The sequence below is a fragment of the Cygnus atratus genome, chromosome 7 (genome assembly GCF_013377495.2).
Source record: "Cygnus atratus isolate AKBS03 ecotype Queensland, Australia chromosome 7, CAtr_DNAZoo_HiC_assembly, whole genome shotgun sequence".
NCBI classification, from domain to species: domain Eukaryota; kingdom Metazoa; phylum Chordata; class Aves; order Anseriformes; family Anatidae; genus Cygnus; species Cygnus atratus.
The window spans coordinates 12,873,059-12,896,489 of record NC_066368.1 but is presented as its reverse complement, the minus strand read 5'-3'; the positions used below and the strand labels follow the sequence as shown (position 1 = coordinate 12,896,489).

At 37.0% G+C, this 23,431-nt stretch overlaps 1 protein-coding gene across 2 annotated transcripts in view; it reads left to right on the top strand.

Moving 5' to 3' along the window:
- Positions 1-23,431, top strand: part of SLK (STE20 like kinase) — a 48,673-nt gene that overhangs the window by 18,864 nt on the left and 6,378 nt on the right. Inside the window, exons 2-16 of one of the 2 annotated variants that reach the window (XM_035547902.2) lie at positions 1,605-1,769; positions 4,067-4,115; positions 4,933-5,082; positions 6,486-6,558; positions 6,793-6,987; positions 7,675-7,756; positions 8,762-8,890; positions 10,784-12,193; positions 13,542-13,672; positions 13,977-14,100; positions 14,308-14,487; positions 19,847-19,976; positions 20,222-20,346; positions 20,913-21,101; positions 22,584-22,709. In XM_035547902.2, the coding sequence (XP_035403795.1) occupies positions 1,605-1,769; positions 4,067-4,115; positions 4,933-5,082; positions 6,486-6,558; positions 6,793-6,987; positions 7,675-7,756; positions 8,762-8,890; positions 10,784-12,193; positions 13,542-13,672; positions 13,977-14,100; positions 14,308-14,487; positions 19,847-19,976; positions 20,222-20,346; positions 20,913-21,101; positions 22,584-22,709 (3,258 nt within the window). Of the gene's footprint in view, positions 1-1,604; positions 1,770-4,066; positions 4,116-4,932; positions 5,083-6,485; positions 6,559-6,792; positions 6,988-7,674; positions 7,757-8,761; positions 8,891-10,780; positions 12,194-13,541; positions 13,673-13,976; positions 14,101-14,307; positions 14,488-19,846; positions 19,977-20,221; positions 20,347-20,912; positions 21,102-22,583; positions 22,710-23,431 lie in introns of both variants that reach the window. The other variant, XM_035547901.2, reaches the window with a different exon arrangement.

The window sequence follows — 23,431 nt, the reverse complement described above, 5'->3', positions numbered from 1 at the left end:
GACAGGAAAGTTGCTCTTTCATTCCTGCTATAAAACATGAAACCAAAACAAATATTTTTTCACATTATTAAGCAGACTTTTTTTCTTATTATCAGAATGTGTTTGAAAACTTCTCAGTAGTATGTTCTTGAATAACATCATACGGATCCCTTATCTCTGTTGTTAAAAAGAGGAGGGAAAATATTAAGGTGAATGTGGAAGGTGAATTGATTTTTTGTTTTGTTTGTGAAATTAGTATCAAGACAAAAAAACTACTACAGGTGTGCCATACAAACTTTACCCTTGCCATAAGCCGAGCCATAGCTGATTCATCTTATAACAGCGTTTTGCTGTTACGGTTGTTTTACTAAATGTTTTCATAAACATCTGTTTTAAATCTTCTTTTTTTTTCATTAGCCACAGTGAGAGAATGCTTTATGGTTGTCAAAGTAATAATACATAGACCGTAGAAATTACTCTTAAGAATTCTTACTTGCTCTTTTTACAGCTTTCAAGTGACGTTAGTATAAAAAGAGATTAGGCGACAGAGGGTCGGGGCTCTCCTTGATTTCCTTCTGTGTGCTGCCCTGGGTTCATCTTGGCAAGGTTTGGGACCAAGGTGCCCATCCAGCAGCTGCCCCGGGCAGTTGGAATGGCCCCAGAAGGGTCCTGTCTCCTGCTGCTCTGCCCCAAACTTCCCATTGCAGTGTCTAGAGCTAGGTGGAGGGGATCTAGGCTGGTTCTGCATGGGTGTCGCATGTCAGACTGAAGTCTGCTTCACCAATTATAATTTGGACTGAATTTTTTTATTATTTAAAAACCAGCTTCTCTAATTGGTTGCGATTTCCTTGGCTTTTATAAAGTAGGAATACTTAAGTGCAGAGCAAAAATGCTTTTTATTCTTGGGTACCCAGGATTTTGTTTTTCCAAGTCCAAATCTCACCTGTTCTGCAGCTGATCGCATCACTACAGCAGCTCTGCTGCCTTGTCTTAAGGTGTGGAGCAGTAAAGTAGAGGCTGGATGAATGCAGGCTTCGATGAGTAGCCAGTGCTCCTAGACTTCTGAAGCAAACAGAGTTAAATGCCCAGATGAATTAATGGTGGCTTGGCATCTTTCTAGCACAGGAGCTTGAATGCAGCCCCTGGCTCAAGAAGAGAGTAACCTACTGATTGCTGGTAGCAGATCTGGTTTTCTATGTGGCTTTGCCAACAGCTGTGCTGCCACAATGTGGGGAGCGTCAGAAGGGCAAGAAATGAGAGGGTGGAGGCTGCCTTATGCTCCTTGCCAAGTGTTAGTCAATAGTTTTTTGAGGAGCAGCGCAGAACTTCACCTAAGGCATACAAAATAGCAATGACCCTAAGCTGCATCGTGGTTTAAAGAATGCAGCAGGAACTGAGTATTTCCATGTCCTTATCTTTCATTGATTCTTGACCTTGAGAAAAACAGCTTTCTTCTGCTGGAATTTATCTAGTCTTTACCATGCAGATATTCTCTTTTTGTGGAGAGGCAAGCTAAATGCAGGAAAATGGTGCAGAAATATCAAGAGGGAGGATCTGGGTTTTTTGCTGGTGACAATTGTTTGGAAAAAATAATATCTAAATAATTGCTGTAACTTTTTTAACAGGCTCAGAACAAAGAAACAAAAGTACTAGCTGCTGCAAAGGTGATTGATACTAAATCAGAAGAAGAACTTGAAGATTACATGGTTGAGATTGATATTTTGGCATCCTGTGATCATCCTAATATTGTTAAGCTCCTAGATGCTTTCTACTATGAAAACAATCTGTGGGTAGGTATTTTTTCTTCTCTAAATTTTTATTTATTTTAAAAGAATATTGAAAAAAATTTTTCATGGTTTTATTGAAATATTATTACATTTCGTCTGGGTTGTCACTGTTGGGATAACTCCACAATTTCAAAACTAATTTGTAAATTGTAAATATGACTGATAGGAAGCTGTCGCTGTAAAATCAAGATGCATTGAGTCATCAAGTCAGCAGTCTGAATATAAAATCTGGAAATTAGCATTTCATTGTGTTGTGTGCGGAGAGTTCTTTGTTGGTACTTATTTGTAACAGCAGGATTCAGATTTTAATTACATTATCACACTTGAGAATGAGGTTCAGAATTTACAGCTGCAAAATAAAAAAATGGGCTGAAAAGGTCAGCCTGGGAAGTATGTATTTTAGGTAGAAGTGATTTCATTAGTACTTGCAGGAAGGACAGTTTACCGGGATGTGAACAATAATTTGCTAAAAATCTAGATATTTGTACATAGAAGTGTTGTGGGAGTGTATGTGACTGTACCTCAGTTTGCTGGTATGCCCTATGCACTGAATAACTTGAGCTGTGAAAATACAGTTTTTTCCTTTAGGTGGCCTGATGCAGTATCTGTAAGTGCTGTTGGAATTATACAAAGGATACGTGTCTCTTTAAAAGGAGACTATAATTCAAAAAGATACCTAAACTACATAACAGAAAACTTCCTCCAAGTTATCCTTTAAGCATGGAAACAGTGGAAGTGTAATACTGTATTTCCCGATGGAGATTTCTTTTGACGAGCTGTGCGAATGCTTTCTGTGATCTGAATGTTGAGTAAAATGATGCTGTATGTATCGTGGAATAGTGAAAAAATTTCCACGCATAAAGGTGAACATGAAAGCAAGTATGCATAGAATATGGAACAGTTGACAGGCTTCACTGGCAGATTATTTACGTCTCTTCTAACTATAGTTTAAAAATAAAATTGTAGATATATAGCTACAGTGAAGTGGAGAGCCATGAAAGTGAGAGAGAGAGAAGGCTATGATGATGTGGTTAAGTAAAGAGAACTTAGTGGAGAGGGAGAAAAAAGAAGAAAAACGAGAGTTGGACATGAAGAACATGTTTTTGCTTTCCAGTTTTAGAAACAGTTTCTTTACCAAAGAGACCTTTGTCAGATTGTCAGATCAAACACAAAATTTTAGAGAAGGGAACTCTTCATACAGGATTTCCTATACTTTACTTACTTGACAGTAAGTATGCAGAAGCATGTATATGGGATAAAGGTTTAAAGAATTTACAAGGAATTGCATTATAAAATACATGTGCTACTACCATTGTTGCAAGTATTAACTGAATTGTAATTTAAAGAAAGTTATCCTGTGAGGGGTAAATATGAGTGTTATTTTGTAGGGTATAATTTGAGGTTTCTTCTTCTATGAACAATTATACTCTGATTTTAAACGTACTGTAAAGTATAAAAAATCAAGATACTATTTCCCAGAGGGCTGTTTAGGTTTCTGACAAAAAATGCTCTTCAGCTGTCAGACTGAAAGTTATAATTTAATGTTCAAAGTTCAAATTAAAGAACTAAAACAGCTAAGGAAGAATGGGGTGGCAATCTTGGATGATCTCTTCTCTTCGCTTCCCTGCTCTCCTCATTCGCTTTGTCTACTCTTTTTCTCCTTTGTGTATGTTTTTTCTGTCCTAAATGTGAGCATAGTTTGTGCCCCAAAATAGTGGCAGTTCAGTTTATTTACGTTTCACATGTAAACTGAGACCTGGAGATTGTGTTATTTTAGTATGAGTAGATTGTGGGATAAAACTACTTATGTATTGTAGGCATCAATGAAAATGGAGGAAAATGAATACAAACATGAAAATGAATATAAACTCATTTTTGTTGATATTTAACATCTACTGGAAAATAATGTAGCTCCTCTCTCTGATTGAATATTCCAACTAGATTATAGTATTTAAGTACGATATAATAACAGAAAAGAGTTTGTGGAACATAAGTAAATCACATTACTAGTCAGATTCAAGCTGACCTTGATACTTTTAATGTGGAATCTTACATTTGGATTAAAACTTTATCTGAGGGTCTCCGAGCATTTTTTTCAAGTCATTTGCTTTAGCTTCACAGCCATACTGTTAGTTGCTCCAAGTTGTACCAATATTTTGTAGAGGTTAGTTTAAAAAAAAAATAAATTCAAGGTCAAATAGTCTGAAACTCTTGTCTCCCAATAGTAGTCCCTTAATCAATGACTCAGTTCAGCAGAACTATTTAACTTGTAATTTATGTATTCTCTTGTTTATATACAGATCCTGATCGAATTTTGTGCAGGTGGAGCAGTAGATGCAGTAATGTTGGGTAAATAAGTTGTTTCAAATAATAACATTTTTAACATCTTAAATTAATAATATTTATGTGTTTTAAAACTTGCTTCACATGTGTATTGTTTTGAAATGCAAATGTTTATGTAATAGGTGTGGCATATGTGTTGAATGTCGGGGTCTTTAAATGATATTTACAACTGTATCTGTGGATATGGTAACTTACTGAGTTAGACTAATCTCCTCTCATTTTTAAAGTGTTTATTTACTTTTCAAAACCCATTTTTAATGTCTTGATCCTTAAATGAGTGTAATGAGCTGTTCTTTCATGCTTATGAAGCTCTCTGTTGTTTTAACATGATCTATATTGATCCTTTTTTAGGATCTCATTCTCCCCCTTCCTTTGTCATCCTCCAAATTACATTGTGATAACTTCTTATATTACATCAACATTAAGGTTAGATTTCCTGTGCTTATTCCTCAAATTAGGTGAATGCTAATGCCAGTAAGTAAAGGGTCTGTCTTTAACAACATCTCTGTGTACGCAACATCTGTGTACCACAGAAAAGATGCCCAATCTCTAAACTATGTAGCCTTTCCACAGTTCAGATAGGTAGGGGTACAAAGTTCATAATAAGGAGGGTTTGGGATACAAGGGATGAAATTTTTGTTTCACTTAAAAAATATTGCAATTTTGCTATTAACCCAAAAGGAACAAGTATTTTAAGATAGTTTTTCTGACATATGGTGTTTAGAGTCGGTCAGATTAATTGATTTTTTTACGTATATTTCTATATTGGTTGCTATAAGCAAATAACATAAAAATGCAAAAACATTGTCTCTTTCTCTTCAAGAGCTTGAAAGGCCATTAACAGAGCCACAGATCAAAGTGGTATGCAGGCAGACACTGGAAGCATTGAACTACTTGCATGAAAATAAGATCATCCACAGAGATCTAAAAGCTGGCAATATTCTCTTCACATTAGATGGAGACATTAAACTAGGTAAGCGTGTTGCACATAAAACTCTTTTCTGGAACTTTACGTGGTCTTGTAATTGTCTTTTCTTTAGGCTATACTTGGGCAGAGTTCAGTATGTAGCCATCTAAATACAAATCTAAGGATGAGAAGTTCTTCAGTTTTTTTCTCTTCATCTGCAAGTATTATTTTTACTTCTTTGGCTTCTCTTGGAAGGCTGAAGATTTAATAATGAACTCATTGTCATGGGCCATATTTCTAAGCATAATAGAACTACTCTTGTAGTTTCTAAGTAATACTGTGTAAGAGAAAATATAGGTAATAGAGCTTCATGGTAAGGGAAGCATTGATTTCTTTCTGTTCATTTTAATTACCTCACGTGAGCTGGCTCCTCCTCATATGGACTAGAACTATTTTAACCTTTTGTCAAACTTGGCTGACACACGTATCTTGATAGCTTGCACAGAGCTTACGTCACAGCTCAGACCAGAGGGAGATTTCCTCCATACATATATTTAGTGATGTATTCAAGCTCGGTAATCAAGATTTCTATAAAAATTTACTTCAGTTTTGAAAAGTGTACAGTGTCCCGTAAAAGAGCATTTTATCCCTTTTAAGTTCTCTGTACTTTTTATTTCTGGTACGCAAAGATGTAGATGATTGCTCATTTTATAAATATGTGAGTGGCAAATTTCCTCCTTGCATTTGAGCTTTATTACTTCATTATCTATAGTGCCTCAATATTTCAGGTTTTACATTTGAATAAATAGCTCTCTTAATCCTCTTTTTTTTTTCCCACAGAGCAAAATTAGGCTTCTCAAGTGTTGAGCCCATCAAGTCACTTTGTACAGATTAAAGACAAACATGTGGCTATTTTGTCCTTTTGCTCTAATCTCTAGATCTTCATTAAGAAAGTTATATCTGTAATAAGTCTATAATGTTTATATTTAAATGTCATCTTTTCTAAATGAAAAATAGTGCTTTACTGACAAATAATGTAGTTGTGCAAAGAAGCATATAAGATAGGAAAAAATGAAACAAAAATCTCACTTCAGAGAATTTAAATCCTGAAATCAAAAATAGAATGATTTGCTGAATTAATAAGAGTTAATGCTATGTCCAAGGAACATTTCATAGGCTAATGTAGTCATTTTGTAATGAAAATAATTTAACTTGCCTGTTCCTAAAACAGGTACGTGCATCTGTCTTGTCCCACACAACTCTACGTTGTCATTACTTTTTTCAGTATCTCTTATTAGAAATACTATAAAACCTGAGTGCATGGGCACACAGTTATCAAAATGCAAGTATTTTATCTGACTTTGAATTTTTTTGAATGTTTGATTTGGAACAGAAAGCATTTTAAAAGCAGCTGTAAAATATAAAAATTCTTCCTCCAACTTAATGCTATTTTTGCTGTTTGCTTTAAGCGGATTTTGGAGTATCAGCTAAAAACACAAGAACAATACAAAGGAGAGATTCTTTCATTGGTACACCATATTGGTAAGTGCACCATTTTGCTGGCCTTTTAGTATGAACTGATATCCTAATATTACCTTGGTTGGTAATATTTAATCAAGTTTATATCATGTAAATGTATTAAGAGTAGAATCTGCTTTTTAAAATGTTGCAGCAAATTCACGTTGAGAACCCTTTTCATAAGATAAGAAAAAGATAATCTTTTTCATAAGATAAGAGTGTATTTTCTAATCTGGTACTTCATTATTCTGTTTGCAGGATGGCTCCAGAAGTAGTAATGTGCGAGACATCTAAAGACAGGCCTTACGATTACAAGGCTGACATTTGGTCTCTTGGCATTACTTTAATAGAAATGGCTCAAATAGAGCCACCTCATCATGAATTAAATCCAATGCGAGTGCTCCTGAAAATAGCAAAATCTGATCCGCCTACATTAGCACAGCCTTCAAAATGGTTTGTATTTTAATGGCAACTTTCCCACCCCAGTTTGTAGAATTTGACTATAAGGCCTATATGTGTGACTTAAGTCTTGCTGAACTTTATGGTACTAGTTTTATGCATTAAGTCAGGTACAGGTACGTATTCTACGTATACTCTGTGTGTGTATATATACACATATGTACCCTTACACAATGTACTGTGACATTTTTGCTGTAGGTCTGTATGGAAGCTTTTATGCAAAAATATTTTGTAGAATTTAAAGACTTGGCAGATTTCGCATTAAGATGTATGAAAAATAGCCTTTTACCAATGCAGTAAAACTTCTGAAGACTACCTGAAAAAGAAGAGTAGGTTAAGGGAAACCTAGATATTTTTATACTAAGAAAACATTAAAAACAAAACGAAAAAAAGCTGTTATCTATTTGGTTGTTATACTATCCTTCTGTGATTTAGTCTGGGATATAGCAGATATGGTGTATTGTAAATTCACAGCCAGAAGTCAACTCTTTTATAAATGGAAGAACATTTTAATAAGTGTCATGCTGGTCTTTTCACTCTCTCATTGTCTTTTTGTTTTTCTAACCCAGTAGAAGGACATGGAGTTGTGGTGTAGATGGGTGTGAAAGCAAAAGATGTTTCACTGCACTCATTTCATGTCAAGGCTACATAAAAGCCACTACCTGTTTGCTTTTTGTGTAGGTCATCAGATTTTAAAGATTTTCTGAAGAAATGTTTGGAAAAGAATGTAGATGCAAGGTGGAGTGCAACCCAACTTCTACAGGTAGGAGGAATTAACTGTTCAGAAGTATTGTTTGAAGGCAAGCCTATTTTATATTCTCTTATAAAGCAGAGCATAATTGGAGTGACTACTTAAATAATTTAATATTAGGTGTTCGTACACAATCTGTGTTTAATACTGTTGGATGATCTTTATTTGGCAAAACATAATGAAATAATGCCAAGGGCAGATCAAAGTCTTTGCTTACATATTTTGATATAGTATAACTAATTAATTTGCATAAGTATTTAAATTATACTTTGATACGTGTAATGGGTGAAGGGGATATTTATGTAAGTAGTCAATTGCTGACAGGTGTTTTTAAAAGCTTTAGTGCTCAGCTGTCTTCTATAATGCTGTCACTGCAGAATGGCTAAACAGGAGTAGATGTGACTAGGTACATTTGATTCTGTTTAACGTCAGTGCACATTTACTTTATCCATAATACATCTGACGTGTTGAATAGATTAAGCAGCAGGGCCAAGTGAAAGAAGATTAAGACAGTAGGAGTAGGAGAAGAGCAGGTATCTGTTTTCTCTTAAAGAAATAGAGTTCTATGTTCTTGATAGGAAAAAATGTTCCAAAGGGAAAAAGATTTTTTTTTTCTCTGGAAAGAATGTTTCTAGATAAAAACTTATCAGGAAATAGGTTTACTGTGGAACTGAATAGAAATGAAAACCATTTCCAGGAAAAATAACCTTTAAAACAAATCTACTTTTATACTTTGGATTATGAAACAGGTTAGTATAAATGAATACCTTGTATTCTTAGTGTGTTTGTTAGATTATTTACACAGTATATGTGATTACAAATGTTTTGATTTTAAAACTTCAACAGAGAAAAGTACATTAAGACAATTATGATTAATGTTAACATTGTGAGTCTTCAAGTTTGAAAGAACCAGAGTAACATTTCTCTGAAGTTTAGTATTTCTTTTAAGATATGATTTTCCCACTGTGAACAATGAAATTAGAGCTTAATATTGTGGTTATGTTTTACTTTCACAAGCATCCGTTTGTTACTGTTACTTCCAATAAACCGATACGAGAACTGATTGCGGAGGCTAAGGCAGAAGTTACAGAAGAAGTTGAAGATGGTAAAGATGAGGATGAAGAGGAGGAAACAGAAAATTCTCTGGTCAGTTTAAAATTTAATTGTTTAAATATGCAATTAGTTTCAATCACAAATTTCCTATGGAGAACTCAATTTTCCGATGTTCTACCTAACTTTTGAACTACCAACCTGAACTCAGGAACTACTAATAAGGAATATTATCTCCATTTATTTTTACTCGTGTATGCAGTGTAGACTTCTTTAAAAAATTATGCTGATTTATATATGAGGTTTTAAGTCTAAATGACTAGATGGACAAGTGAACATATTTGTGTATTTCATATGATGCTTAAAGCATGAAAGAAAATATGTGACTGTTACAACATAAGCTAAGTTTGTGATTTTAGTGTGGCTGTCAAAAACCCCAAATCAAGAAAATATATTTTACTAAGAGGATACTGAGTGTATTTTTAAAGATGCTTAAGAATCTTACAACAGGAATTCAGTTTGTCAAAGAGCAATGCCCTGAAGTTCTATTATGTGGTAGTAGGCTGCGCAGTGCACATTTCAGCAGCGCTCTGATATAACTGGTTCAAGCACTGTCAACGTGGACAGTGACCACTACCACTGGAAGCAGCACAAGAAGCACTCCTCCATTCCTTCCTCATACCTTGCCAAACTAGTCATGTTCCCTGGCCTTCAGACCACTTTCTTTATCTACCCCAAGCAGATCTCCAAGTGTGCATTCCCACCAGTTTCCTCCAGGACTTACTTTCTGTTTCCTAGGGCATTACCCACCACCTCCATCTGCTGATTAGCTCCTAAGCCATCCATCTCCAGGCGAGCTGGGGGTGAAGTCCACCCTGTGACTCAAAGTGTCTCCAAAAAAGCAGCTGTACATTGGTGCCTTGTACTATTAGGGTGGTTCCTGTCTGAGCCTAGGGAGCTGTGAGGAAGATGCAGTTACAGTACTGCCTTAGTTTTTTAAAAAGTCTGGAGAACACAAAGCTTCTAGAACAATTGAAGAAATCTCTTAAATCACTTTTAAATTAAAAGACTGTTTTCTGTGTGCTTAGGAAAACCTTCAGGTAGGAAATGTGTGGTCAAACCCGTGCTTGTTACAATAATTAGCCTAGTATACTCCAAATGGCAAATCAGAAGCCCTATCTCCAAATTACAGGGCTCTAACAGTAAATACAGACAGAGAGATACCATAATCACTTTGAAGAGTTAAAGGGCAATTATGGTTAAAGTGATACTTTATTGGTATATTCTTTTGTATATCTGTATGTAATCTGATAACATTCATTTAAATTCCAGCGATGGCAATTTCTACAGTTAGGTAACTGTTTCTGTTCCAGTTCCATATTACCACTTATTCAGCTGTGCTGGAAGTTTTCACAATTTTAATGGAGTTTAACATTGATTGGAAAAAGAAATCTAGGTATTTTTATCAAAGAACAAAAGGAGAGATTATTTTTGATGAAGCAGAAGGAGGTTTGAATATTGAATTTTATCAGTACTGCACTAACTAAAGCTACATGACTCCTTCCTAGCCAACAGAACAAAGACATGTTTTTCGAATCTGGCTGTAGATGGGACTACCAGGGAAACTAAACTAATAAAATAAGGAGTGATGTGAGTGCAAAAAGACGAGAAGATTCTGTGAAGTGTGTGGCAGAGGACAGATCATAATCCCTTTCTTTCAATTGCACTTTATTATATTAAATTCTTAGAAATGGAGGAGGGTTTTTGTAAAATGTTCTGTTCAGAGACCAGCTACAGTTAAGGTACTTGTCCTCTTATAATACCCAGTGAAGTAGTCTGAAAGTATCATATTCATATAATTCTGCCTGTAAATACAATATACTCATCTCTTTGGATATTCCTCAATAGAACTGTGCTTTAATTAAATTAGAAAATTATGAAACATTTCCTTTAAAACTTCCTTAAATTTTTCCTTTAATTTTTTAGCAGTTACCTGCAGACAAGCGTGCATCATCAGATCTTAGTATTGCCAGTTCTGAAGAGGATAAGCTTTCACAGAATGCCTCTGTTCTGGAATCTCTTTCTGAAAAAACAGAAAGTAATGCAATTGAGGAGAAAAACAGCACAATATTTCCAGATGATAAAACAATTGGAGATGAATCTGAGGGCATTAACATCAGGAACACGATTGAAAACATCTCTGATGCTACTGCTGATGATATAAAAGTGCAGAATGGTTCTGTGCCAACTGGTGAAGTTGAGCAAGGCAAACTATTGCCAGCTGAGAAGAGTACAGAAAGTCTGGAAGAAGCACGTGAAAATACAGAACCTCAGAAAGGAGGGAAAGAACTTGATGCAGTAACAAAACCAGAAGTAAATGAACAGAACCAAAAAACAGAGAAAGAAAATGACATAGGAAATGTACAAGCAGAGGAAAATAAAGTTAAAATAATGCCTACAGCTGATAATACTGTAGAAATCAGAGAAGCCATTTCTGAGGAAACTGGTGAAAAAGAGGAGGAAAACAGAATAGATCTCTCAGAAAGTAAGAATGAAAAGGTCACCGCAGATAATACTATAGAGCAAAAGGAAGATGAAGCTCAGGAGGAGGCAATGACAGACATCACTACAGAATCTGTACCTAGTGCTGAGGATAAAGTGTCTGATGAAGAAAAGGAACTAATAAAGCATGCAAATGACAACATTAAGGAGATAGGTGGTACTGCTGAAACACAGATCATCGAGGGGGATAAAATACCCGAGATGGTGGATAAGCCTGTGGAAAGTCAGGCTAAGCAGGTCCGTGAGATAATCAGCTCTGAAGAAACTCTATCAGAAAGCCAAGATAAAGTGATCAAAGCAGATGAGAAGCTGGCAGAAAGTGAAAATGAGGATATTTGTCAAATAAGTAGCATGGAGAAAACAGAGAGCAAAGACTCTGGAAAAGATTATATGGGTCAGAAGACAATGCAGGCCAAGCCTGAGGCTGTTTCTGATAAGGCGGTGGATAAACTGACGGAGATGGACCAAACATCAGAGGAGCACAGACCTGAGAATATCCAGGAAAACAATATTCAGAGAGACAAAGAACAGTTAGCAGTAACTTCTGATGAAATAATGAAGAGTAAGCTTCAAGATGCTACTGAAGAACAAGCTGATGACTCTAAAGTCGCTCCTGTACCCAGTATTAGTATAAGCACTGAGGAAAATGATGAAAAGGTCAAAACAGATAATCAAGACAATACTGAAACGTTGCAGCAGCTGGAATCTGAAAATCTCAAGGAAAATGATGCAGATTCAGGCACGGGTTCTACAGCTGATAACAGCAGCATTGACTTGAATTTGTCAATTTCTAGTTTCCTTAGTAAGAACAAAGAGACAGGATCAATATCTTTACAGGTAAGTGTAAGCAATAATATATTTTTATATAAAATTCTATGTGAGTGCAGCCCTAAAACTATCTCCAAGTTTGAACCTTGCTAAGAAAAACTGTGAGGAACTGCTATGGCAGCATGGAATATTAAAAGTTTGTATAAACTGCAGTATTCTGAATTGAGCGCTCAGTAATGTCTGAATGTTGTACAGCCAAGCTAGTAGCTATGGAACTGTTAAGTGTTTTCTTATTTTGTTACACAATTATATTTTAATAAGGCAGATTAGCATATAAAAAATAACTATAGACAAGGAGATTTGTGCGTAATTGTAGTTCACATCTGGTAGTCGAGAAGACTGGTTCGGTGCCTTACTCTGTGCAGAATCCCTGCTTTACCAGGACGGATCTCTTAAAACGATTGAATCTCATGTTGAATTCCTGTCACTTCCATCTTCTGTTTCTCTGTTTAGATTTAAAAGATCTAAGGCAGGCAGCCTCTCAAGTCTGCATATGCCAAGCACTGCACTACTCCTTTGTACTATATTGATGCACTGCACTACTCCTTTGTACTATATTGATGCAGTTATGCCGGGGTGAATGAGCTTATTTACATAAAGCACGTTCCAGAATATGAACTTTATATCTTTATAGTGATACGATTACTGCCATACCACGATAGTAATGGTGTAGTCGTGGCTTTGAAGAAAAACAACAACAAAAAGGACATGGCTATGCTAGCATGACTTCAGTGTATTTGCAGTAAACCCTTACAAAATGGAGACAAAGTTTCTGCCGGGGTCTCTTTTGTTCTGTCGTGAAACAATAGCAGCTTTGAGAAGTGGGAATCTTTCCAGTTCTGTCAGCAAGGTCACATTGGTTACTATTGTATAAGAATTAAAAACAAAAACACACACAAAAAAAAACAACCACCAAAGAACAACAAAATGCCTTGCTAGTTAAAAGGTGTATGAAAAATGAATTGAGCAGATGAGTTAGTTGCCATTCAGGTTCAGTACTGTTTTTCAGAATTAAATACCTTTTTTCATGACTGGGCACAAGCCGACAGTACTTGCAACTCTCTTCAGCTCTTGAAAATCAAACTGCATCAGTTTTTCATTCAGGGATTACCTAGCTTTTTCTCTGAACGGCAATTTAGATGATCAGTAATCAGTTTTCCTTTGAATAAAGGATGTTTCAGTACATGAGAATTTTTCCAAGTTCTCACTTAAGTGATAACCAGTAACCAAGAACTCCTGATTTATATGCAGCAGCCCTCCACACAAACATTTGAAGTAATTTAATATTAAGATTTTTTTTTTTAAAAAAAAAGGAATATGACTTAGATACAGAATAACTTACTGATGTTTTATTCAGGAAACTAGAAGACAGAAGAAAACTTTAAAGAAAACTAGGAAGTTTGTTGTTGATGGGGTAGAAGTGAGTGTAACCACGTCAAAAATAGTTACTGAAAATGACTCAAAAAGTGAAGAAATGAGATTTCTACGGTAAGCTTTTGTAAAAGTAAATTTTACAGGAGGTTTTATTGTCTTGTACACAACTGATTTTTTTAGTAAAAAGTTAGTTATTTTAGTAAAAAGTTTATTTTTTTTTAGTAAAAGTAAGGGGGGTAATAGTCTTATTTTTGTCATGTTTGGCATTGCATTCATTTCTTTTGTCAATAGAAAGGAATGCAAAGTGTTTCCTAATGAGATGATTCAAAAATAGCTTTAGTGGACCTAAGCTGTAAATGCTTTTTTATAACTTTCTTTTATTTTTCTATCAATATTAAAAGTTCTCTTTCATTATTAGGCGGCAAGAGCTAAGAGAGCTGAGACTTCTTCAGAAAGAAGAGCAAAGAGCCCAACAGCAGCTTAGTAACAAGCTCTTGCAACAGCGAGAACAGATGTACAGACGTTTTGAACAGGAAATGACAGTGAGTTTTTGGATTTTGGTGCTCTTAAAACGTGACATCCTGAAGGAGTAGGCAAAATAATAATAACAAGGTTACAGGCATTTCTTTCTGATGGCTATAGTTTAAGTTTCATTCTTGCTAATAATGGCAATATTTTTGTGTTATGGGATGGCCAGCTTGTATGCTAGAACTCACCTGCCAGTAAACAGAAAGTGTTTTTCTTAACAGAGTAAAAAGCGACAATATGATCAAGAAATAGAAAATCTAGAGAAGCAGCAGAAGCAGACAATAGAGCGGTTGGAACAGGAACACACAAATCGTTTACGAGATGAAGCAAAACGCATCAAAGCAGAACAGGAGAAAGAATTGTCCAAATTCCAGAACATGTTGAAGAACAAAAAGAAGGAGGTAAGAGACAAAGATGATGGTACAGAAAATAAGGAGTATGGCCATAGCAAATGGTTAAGGTTAGGTCTCCCAAAAGTCACATCAACCTCGTGTGCTATAAGTTGTGGAGGGAGTACTAGTAGTCAGTGTTATTCCTTTTGTTTTACTGCCAAAAGTGAAATACAAACAGCTAACAGGACTGTTTGGGTATGGACTTAATCTAGAAAATGTCATCAAATTACGAGACTTTATTTTTCACAGAATATTTAATAATTCTTTTTACAAATAGTACATTAAGATATGGTATGTTATTAAAGACTGAAAATATTTGAGATTGCTACTTTAAACTAACCAGGTATAACTGCTTAGTAAATACTTACCAAATTAGAATTCCAAAGAAAAGAGTATGATCTCGATTAACGAGAAGAAACATTTAAATTCCTGAGTTTTGGTTAATTCATTAGATTTTTATAAAGTGCCTGCTGATGTGGTTTAGAATTGCTCTATATTAAGTATTAGTTACATGAATTTTGTTCTTTAACTCAAAAAGGCAAGCTAGGAGAGACAAGTCTGATGACCTAAGATCTTTCACAATTAATTTCCTGTGTGTTGTACAGTTAAGGCAAAGTGAGTGACAGTTTTACACTGACACCTTATGCTTTTGATTTGCTTGCATTAGAATAAGAGTGGTGCACCTCTATGGATTTTGCATCATGATAGCGGTTTTATTTCAGTTTCAGATCAGCTATGTAGGGCTTGTTTGTATATAAATGTCTCTAGTGTTTGCTCTAATAGTTAATAGATTTCTAGAGATTTCTTTTAGAATCTGTACTGTCCATGCTTTTGCATAGAAACATCCTGTAGTTTAAAAAAAAATGCATAGAAAAAAATGTATTCAATTTGAACTGTCTGCTCATATATAAATAACCATTTTTCTTCTTTTGTGGAACCTCTTGCATTTTTTGAGTCTCTTTCTACTTACTGGTGATTGGGTCCTACATGGGAAAGCGGGAAGAATTATGTATTTCTCTGAGCTAAAAGCAGGTCTTTCATGGAAACAGGAATAGCATGTGGTGGTTTGGACTCTGTTTTCTGATGATGCTTCCACTACTAAACAAATAGGCATTGGTTTTTGGGTGCATAGTTTTGTATTTAGAACTTCAGAAGGTGATTTACAGTTTGAAGGAAAATGCAGCTGGTGCTCTCAAACTACCCATGTTATATTGAGGTGTGTGCAATGTTAAGTTTTGTAATTCTAAAGTGAGTTTAAAAAAAATCAGCAAAGTAACAGATTCATATTCAGCTGATTTAGCCAGGTTATATTTAGAATATTTCTACTCATCTAGTCTAATTCACATTGAACTGAAACACATGTTGTATTTCAGCATATGTATAATGAAAAGTTTCTTAAAAACATAATCAGTTACGGATGGCTTTTGCTTTTAAATTCTTCAGAACTGAACATTTACAACCATTAATATTTTATTTGCTTCTATGATTATTTTTAAGACTTACCCTATGTAGATGTCATTTATGGTTGAAACACTGATAATGGCATCTTCTAAATTCATATTCAAGACAGTGTCAGGAACAGCTCTTTTTCAGTGGAATTCATTTTAGGTTTCCAACCATTTTTCACAGCTTTACCATGAGGTAAACATACTCTGTAGCCCTTTTGCAGTAGTGCTTTAAGAAAATGCCACTTCTGCAGGTGGCGGTTTTCTTATCTATGGACTGTTCTAGCTGCTGCATGAAAACGCAAGCCAAGGGCCTGCCATTTCTGAGAGCACTGGGCAGCATTTGCATGCAAAAAGAAGCTGGCATATGCCTCTCTCTGCGCTGGCACACCTAAAGCATGCATTGTTCCGTCTCTTTTCATTAAGCTCTCCTCACTAAGCTAACATCCCTGCCACTGAAGTAATGCACGCTTCCCAGTTCCTCTAGTGCTTGACCTGCATGTCCTGTGTTCACAATAATGCTTGCTACGGAGAAAAAGTGTTCTTTTTGCCACCTTCTGCATGCTTATATACACTGTAGGTTTTATGTGAAGTGGAGAAAGCACCAAAAGAGCTGAGAAAAGAGCTCATGAAACGCAAGAAAGAGGAGCTTGCACAAAGCCAGCATGCTCAGGTAACAATGGCAGCTTCAAGCTACTAAAATACAAAAGGCAGCAGTATTCACACAGCTTGATAATTTCACTTGTTGTTGTTGAGTGAACATGAAACTTAACTCCAACTAACCCTGTGTATTGCTCTCTTTCTTCAAATATTCCCATGTCACTTCCCATGGAGTATAATGTGTAGAATTGTAGGAGCGGTGATTTTCAGGTTTGTGCTGTTGAGCGGAATGTTTTGTTATGTTGTGCCAAAAAAATAACTCTTTTTATGACAAGTTTCGTTACAGTGCTTTTATGAGTGGTAAGTACCCTTACCTCAGGCCCATCAAATGATGGAGGTTTCAGTCAGGAGTTATTTGGGGGCACTATAAGCACAGGGGAGGAACATATATAGAATTTGTAAGCATTAGGCATCTTATGCTAGTAGCAGAACAGATTAGGTAAAACAAAACTATTTAACATCTAGGTGTAGGGAAACTTTATAAGACGACATATGTAATGTCATGCCTTCAAACTTGCTGCCTTTATATGAGTTAGCTGGAAAGAGGCTAATATTTTAGAAAAAATGCTTTTGTGATGGCCATAGTTTGTACGTGAGTGAGTTTGTACCCCAGCAGAGCAGGTTTGGGTTGAGTAACTTAAAGATTAAATGTTTGTGACCTAGCAGAAAATAACAGCAGCTCTATCTGATTGTGTCTGGTTCAGGAGGGGATTTCCCAGCCAAGAATTTGATTGAGTTACAGCTCTCCCCATACCGAGGATGCATCTCTAAGCTTGTTAAGGAAACAATTCAGGAACTAAATTTTCATAATGGTTGTGGTGACTTTGTTTCCTTCACTGGTTTCAGTATGTTAAAGTAAGGGACAGTTTTAAAGGTGGAAGATCCTTACTTGGAATGAGGAAGTACTAGGCAAGGTGCAAATAGAACATCTTAAATGGCCAGAATTTTTACTGTCAGCAACCGCTTTTTTGCGATTAGACTTGACGTTTTAAATGTATATTTCTAACGTACAGCAGAGGTTACCTTCTTTCTTTTGAAGAGCAGCACTACATTTGATTGTATTCTGACACAGGAAGTACGTTGTGTCCCACAGGGCGTTGCTCAGGTTATGATTCAGTCTTTTCAGTTGTCTTCGTGTACGCTGTTCAACGCACAAATGCAGGATGTAAGTCCTAAAATGCAAACCAAAAAGTTTTATTTCCCTAATTTTCCAGATCTGTGGTTTTCTTCTCCTTCTCCTCATGTGCTGATCAGTTTCACAGCTGCCTTCAAGAAAGTTAGCACAAATGTTATTTCACTGCGCTATTTACTGAAATTTTGATCTTTTTACTGTCCTCTGGGCAAAACACCTGAAGTTTATCTCAAACGTGATATAATGCTGTGTGTTATTTGTTCAGCACATGTGAGGAACAGTGTGACTTGTATGCTCCACGTGCAGTGAGATTATGTATTGTTAAGGTGGGAGTTTAAGATACTGAGCGAAACCAAGTGGTAATTTTAAAAAGGCAGACTGCCTTGTACTTCCTGCATTTTACACCACCCAGCATGGTCTTCAGTAAGGTCACTGCTCGTTATTTATGTGATACCTGGGTAGATGTGGGAAGTAGAAAGGCCAGATTGTTTTCTGCGATTGCCTGGTTTATCTTAGTACTAGCAATTAGTATGGTTTCTGTGTTTGTTTTTTTGTGTGTTTAAGGTTTACAATGTAGATGCAGCAGCGATGATATTTAAATTACTGACAGTAAATCCCAAGCATAATTGGTTTTTGACCATGACTACACTAGAGCAGCTGTCCCCTTGCACTTCCTAAATCAAAAAACTCCCAGCAGATCATACACAGTATTAATTATGTGCCCGCATGCTCAAAATAAACTCCTAGGTTTTGTATCCTTTCCATCTAGAAGGGGAACCAAAGCAGTGTTTTTCTTCAGTCTACATATTTAGTTAGGAATGCCTGGCGTTGTTCTCAAACGTGGCCTCCCAGTCCTTTTTGTACCCTCAGGTCTGCTGCTGTGTGAGCATTCACCAGCTGCCTCCCTCTGGTTTTCTGTTACTTGTGCAACTCTGCTGCCCCCTGGGAGAAATGAAAGCCTTGTCTGCTGTTCAATGACTCTGTGGAGATGAAAATCAAGATTCTCCTGGACATAACAAAGGATTTTTAAAAAATACCTAATTCCATATGTTGCTGATGGCTCACTCAGTAAAAATAAAATGCTTAGCTCAGGAGGCCCTTCCACTCATCGCCTGTAGCCCAGCACTGTTTTTCTGCCTCATGCCATCTCCGTTCCAACAGGCCATCTTTTTGCTTTGTTATGTATAGCAGCAAGCTCTGCAGCTGCTCGCCTTGGCTCTGATACCTACACTACTATTGTGCTTTTTTGACCTTTATATCCCGGTAGAAGCATCTGCTTTAATTCTTTAAGTGTGTGTGCATGCCTGCGTGCTTGTAGTTATGTTTGGGTTTTGGTTTTTGAATAGTGGCAGAGAAGAAATGCAACAGTATGTCCTCAGGGTGTGGTGGGGCCTTCCTACTGGTACCTGCTCTTTGTAACGTGATGACACATACTGGGATACCCTAGATAAGAGGAAGATGCAGGTGATACGGGGACTGCATCACACAGGTGGCAGGCGTATCACTTTGTAAGGAGCCAGGTCAGCTCTGGTGCACCGAGTCTCTAAGTCCTGCAGGACACAATTCCCACAAAAGCCATTGGGAGTCTTCATGGCAGCCTGACGGGATTCCAAACCTCCATCAGTAACTTGGCATTCGTGACAAGATAAACCACTCGAGTTCATGACAGGATGAAGCACTTGAGATAGAGATACAAATCTGAAACCCAACATATAAATAAACAGGCTTTACCTAATAACCCAAAGCAAAATAATCATAAATGTTTTTTTTGACATCCATGAACTGTAACATTTGATATAGTGAGATCAACTTTATATTGAGCATGTTTGTCTTCACTAGCTTTGAACCTGCAGTTTGTTTTAAGGAGAGATGAGATGGAATGATTTGCAGATGACTGGTTAGTCTGTTGCCTTTGTTCTTATTTCTGAAAGTATTTAAATACTAAAAATATCCTCTACTCTCTGCATAGAAAATACCAGAGATGCGTAGTTCTATAGCACAAGGCATGTTACCTGAAATTTTCTTAGCTGTATTTCTTTTTGTGTTTATATAACATAGAACTGGGAATTTCATTAAACTGTAATGTGGCTAGAAGAACAAAATTTAATTTATTTCTATTGGTTTTCACCAGGAGCAGGAATTTGTGCAGAAGCAGCAACAAGAACTGGACGCATCTCTAAAGAAAATAATTCAGCAGCAGAAGACAGAACTAGCCACTATTGAACGTGATTGCCTTAACAACAAACAGCAGCTCATGAGAGGTATTCAGCATCAGACTCTCTCCTTAAAGACATTTGTTTGTGTTACATTCTTAATAAATCAATAGTCTGTCTGAAACTTCTGAAATCAGATGCCCTCATGACTAATACGGAACCATAATAAAAACACGTGCTATAGAAAAGCTTTGCTCTTAAAATGCAACTGTAGGCCACTTCTGAACATCCACTTACAGGTGGATTCAGAATTATTGTATTGCACTTCCTAAACCAGCCTATGTTTTTTCCAGCTCGTGAAGCTGCAATCTGGGAGCTGGAGGAGCGACATCTACAAGAGAAACACCAGCTCCTCAAACAGCAGCTCAAGGATCAGTACTTCATGCAGAGGCACCAGCTGCTTAAGAGGCATGAAAAAGTTAGTGTTGACTTTAATACTTTACTTTGTGTATTAAATCAAAAATATATTTCATATTGGCTTGATTTACAATAAATTTTAGACTTGTGATCTCTTCACGTAGCTCTTCGCTTGCCTAGGCAACACCTGTGCACGTATTTCCATGCTGTATATGTTCTGTGCTTTGTACTGAAAAACAAATAAACCTTAAACAGAGTAGTTCAAATCTTGGAAATCTAAACCAGACTGTAACTTTACAACTGCAGGAGTGGAGGTTCAGTTCCACTAAAGTTTCTCCTTTCAAATAGCAGAGACATTTAAAAAACGTAATTCAGAAGTTGTACCGATTACAACTGGTAATACATGTCCATATTTCTTAGATCATTAAATAACTTTGTATGGGTTGGGCATGATCCAGAGCTCCCTGGAATAAATGGAAGACTTGATCCAACCCAGCCCTACCACTAGGGCAGGGCCACTGGTTTCTACTGAAAGAAACCCTCAAACAACATGCTTATTGATGAAATGATGTAAAAGTTATAAAATAACAGGTATTCTGTAACATTTCCATGTGGTTAATGTTTTAGGAAACGGAACAAATGCAGAGATATAATCAACGCCTTATTGAGGAGTTAAAGAACAAGCAAACTCAGGAAAGAGCCAGACTGCCAAAAATCCAACGAAGCGAAGCGAAGACTCGAATGGCTATGTTTAAGAAAAGTTTAAGAATCAATTCATTAGCCTCTCCAGACCAAGATCGTGAAAAAATTAAGCAGGTAATAAAAACTATTTTAGTAGTGTAAAATCTTGTTGTGATGTAAATGTTAAGTGTGGTGACGGGCCAGAATGCACTCTCAGCAAGCTTGCAGATGGTACAAAACTAGGTTGATGAATGGCACCAGACCCATCCATGCAGAATGACCTGTACAAGACGGAGAATTGGGCAGAGATGAACCTCATGAAGTTCAGCAAAGGCAAATTCAAAGTTCTGCACCTCAGGAGGAATAATTGTGGGCAACAGCATGTGCTGGGCATTGACCACCATGAAAGCAGCTTTGCTGAAAAGGCCCCAGGGGTCCCGATGGACAACGAGTTGAATGGGAGCCAACAGTGTGCCCTTGTGGCAAAGAAGGCCAACAGCATCCTGGGCTGCGTGAGGAAGAGTGCTGCTGGCAGGTCGGAGGAAGTCATCGTCCCCTATTCACTTGGGATGTGTCTTGGGTCCTGTCCTGGGCTCCCCAGTGCAAGACAGACACGGGCTTAATGTAGCAAGTCTAGCCAAGGGCTGTGGTGATGGTTAAGGGATGGGTGGATCATGGTATAAGAGGAGAGGCTGAACTTGTGGGACGCTTCAGTCTGGAGAAGAGAAGGCTCAGGAGGATCTTAGTCGTATGTATAAATGTGTGATGGGAGGGAAGGGAGAGCCACATTCTTCTCAGTGGAGCCCAGTGACAGGATGAGAGGCAGTCGGCACAAACTGAAATAGTTTTATATAAGTCAATGTAAGTGTATAACTTAAGAATGAGGAAAAAATTCACTGTGAGGGTGGTCAGACAATGGAGCAGGTTGCCTGGAGAGGTTGTGGAGATGCACAGAACCCAGCTGGACGCAGTCCTGAGCTGCCTGCTCTGACCCTGCTCTGAGCGGGGGGGGTGGGGGGAGGGGTTAGACTAGACAGTCTTCAGAGGTCCCTTCGAACCTCAGCTTTTTGTGACTCCATGAAGTGTAAGTATTTCTAAGAATATTTGATTTTAGTGAGCTCTTGAATTAAAACTGTAGGTATTCAGTCATCTTTTAAAAGGAAACGTGAAGGTTTAGAGACTTGCTTTATGCACAGAAGTCCCAGATCATGGTTTTCATATGATGAGCAATGGAAGGATAAAAAGAAAAATCTGGGATGTAAAACCTAGGAAGTAGCTCCCTTACTGCTTAACATCAACCTTAACCAAGACATGTAGCAACACTTCTGTGTCACTTAGCTTCAGAGGGAGTTAACTTCAGGTGTCTGAAAGTGAAACGTGCTGTGCTTTATGGAGAGATTAGAGTGCAGAGAAATGAAATGGTGGACAAAACTGTGAGGCCATTCCATTTGTAGGAGTTCAAAAATAAAATAAAAATACAGTCAATATTCATATATCTTAAAACCATTCAGTTCACTAATATGGTATGGTGTTTATACTTGTTCTGTTTTAAACATTTTTGAGTCATGTAAACTGTTGTCTATAGAGGCACAATACAAATCATCTTTTTAATTTTAGTTTGCAGTTCAAGAAGAGAAGAGACAGAAAAATGAGAGACTGGCTCAGCATCAGAAACATGAAAATCAAATGCGGGACCTTCAGTTGCAGTGTGAAGCAAACATCAGAGAACTGCACCAGTTACAGGTTAAAAATAGATGACATTAAATGAACGTGCAGTGGGAAAATTCATGTTAATAACAGGCACAGGCAAAGCAGAAACATCTTTTCCTGCATTTTTACTGATTTACATGGATTTTTTCAACGTTGCTTTCAAAGGCCTGCGAGATACTGTTTAACCAGACTCAGAACCTAACATCAATTAATAAGAAATCGTTTTACACGTAAGACGAGCATGAGCCATAAGCAGATGATAACTCCTAGAATATTTACCAAGTTCCCAGTGCTGTTCTGTGTAGGCACCATCTCCTTTTAACCCACTTTTGCTCAAATGTCATTAATCGGAACAGCGGTAGGCAGCACCTACCCAGGTGGCATGGAGTAAGGTAGTCTTTGCAAAGTGCAGGCTGCAATTTTTGAGCTTTTGGAAGCTATTTAGAAGGAATGCTCTTCTTGCAGTAAGGAATTCAATGTTGCCATTTTTCGTATGTGTTTTGTAGAAGTAGGTTCTGCATACTGAAGGCCAGGCATCCTTTTCCATGACGTCTGCTTTTTCTCTGCTTCAGGGACACCAGGCAGTTTTAATGCATTAAATGATCACCTGCTGATCACCTTTGTATAGAGAAAGGTTCCGTCTTCCAGTGGCCAGAGAAGCTACTTCTGCCGATTGTTTTCTTTCATCTGGTGAAAACAGTCCCTGGCTGCGCTACTACTAATACACCCCGGCAAATCCCCAAGTACTGTGGGAG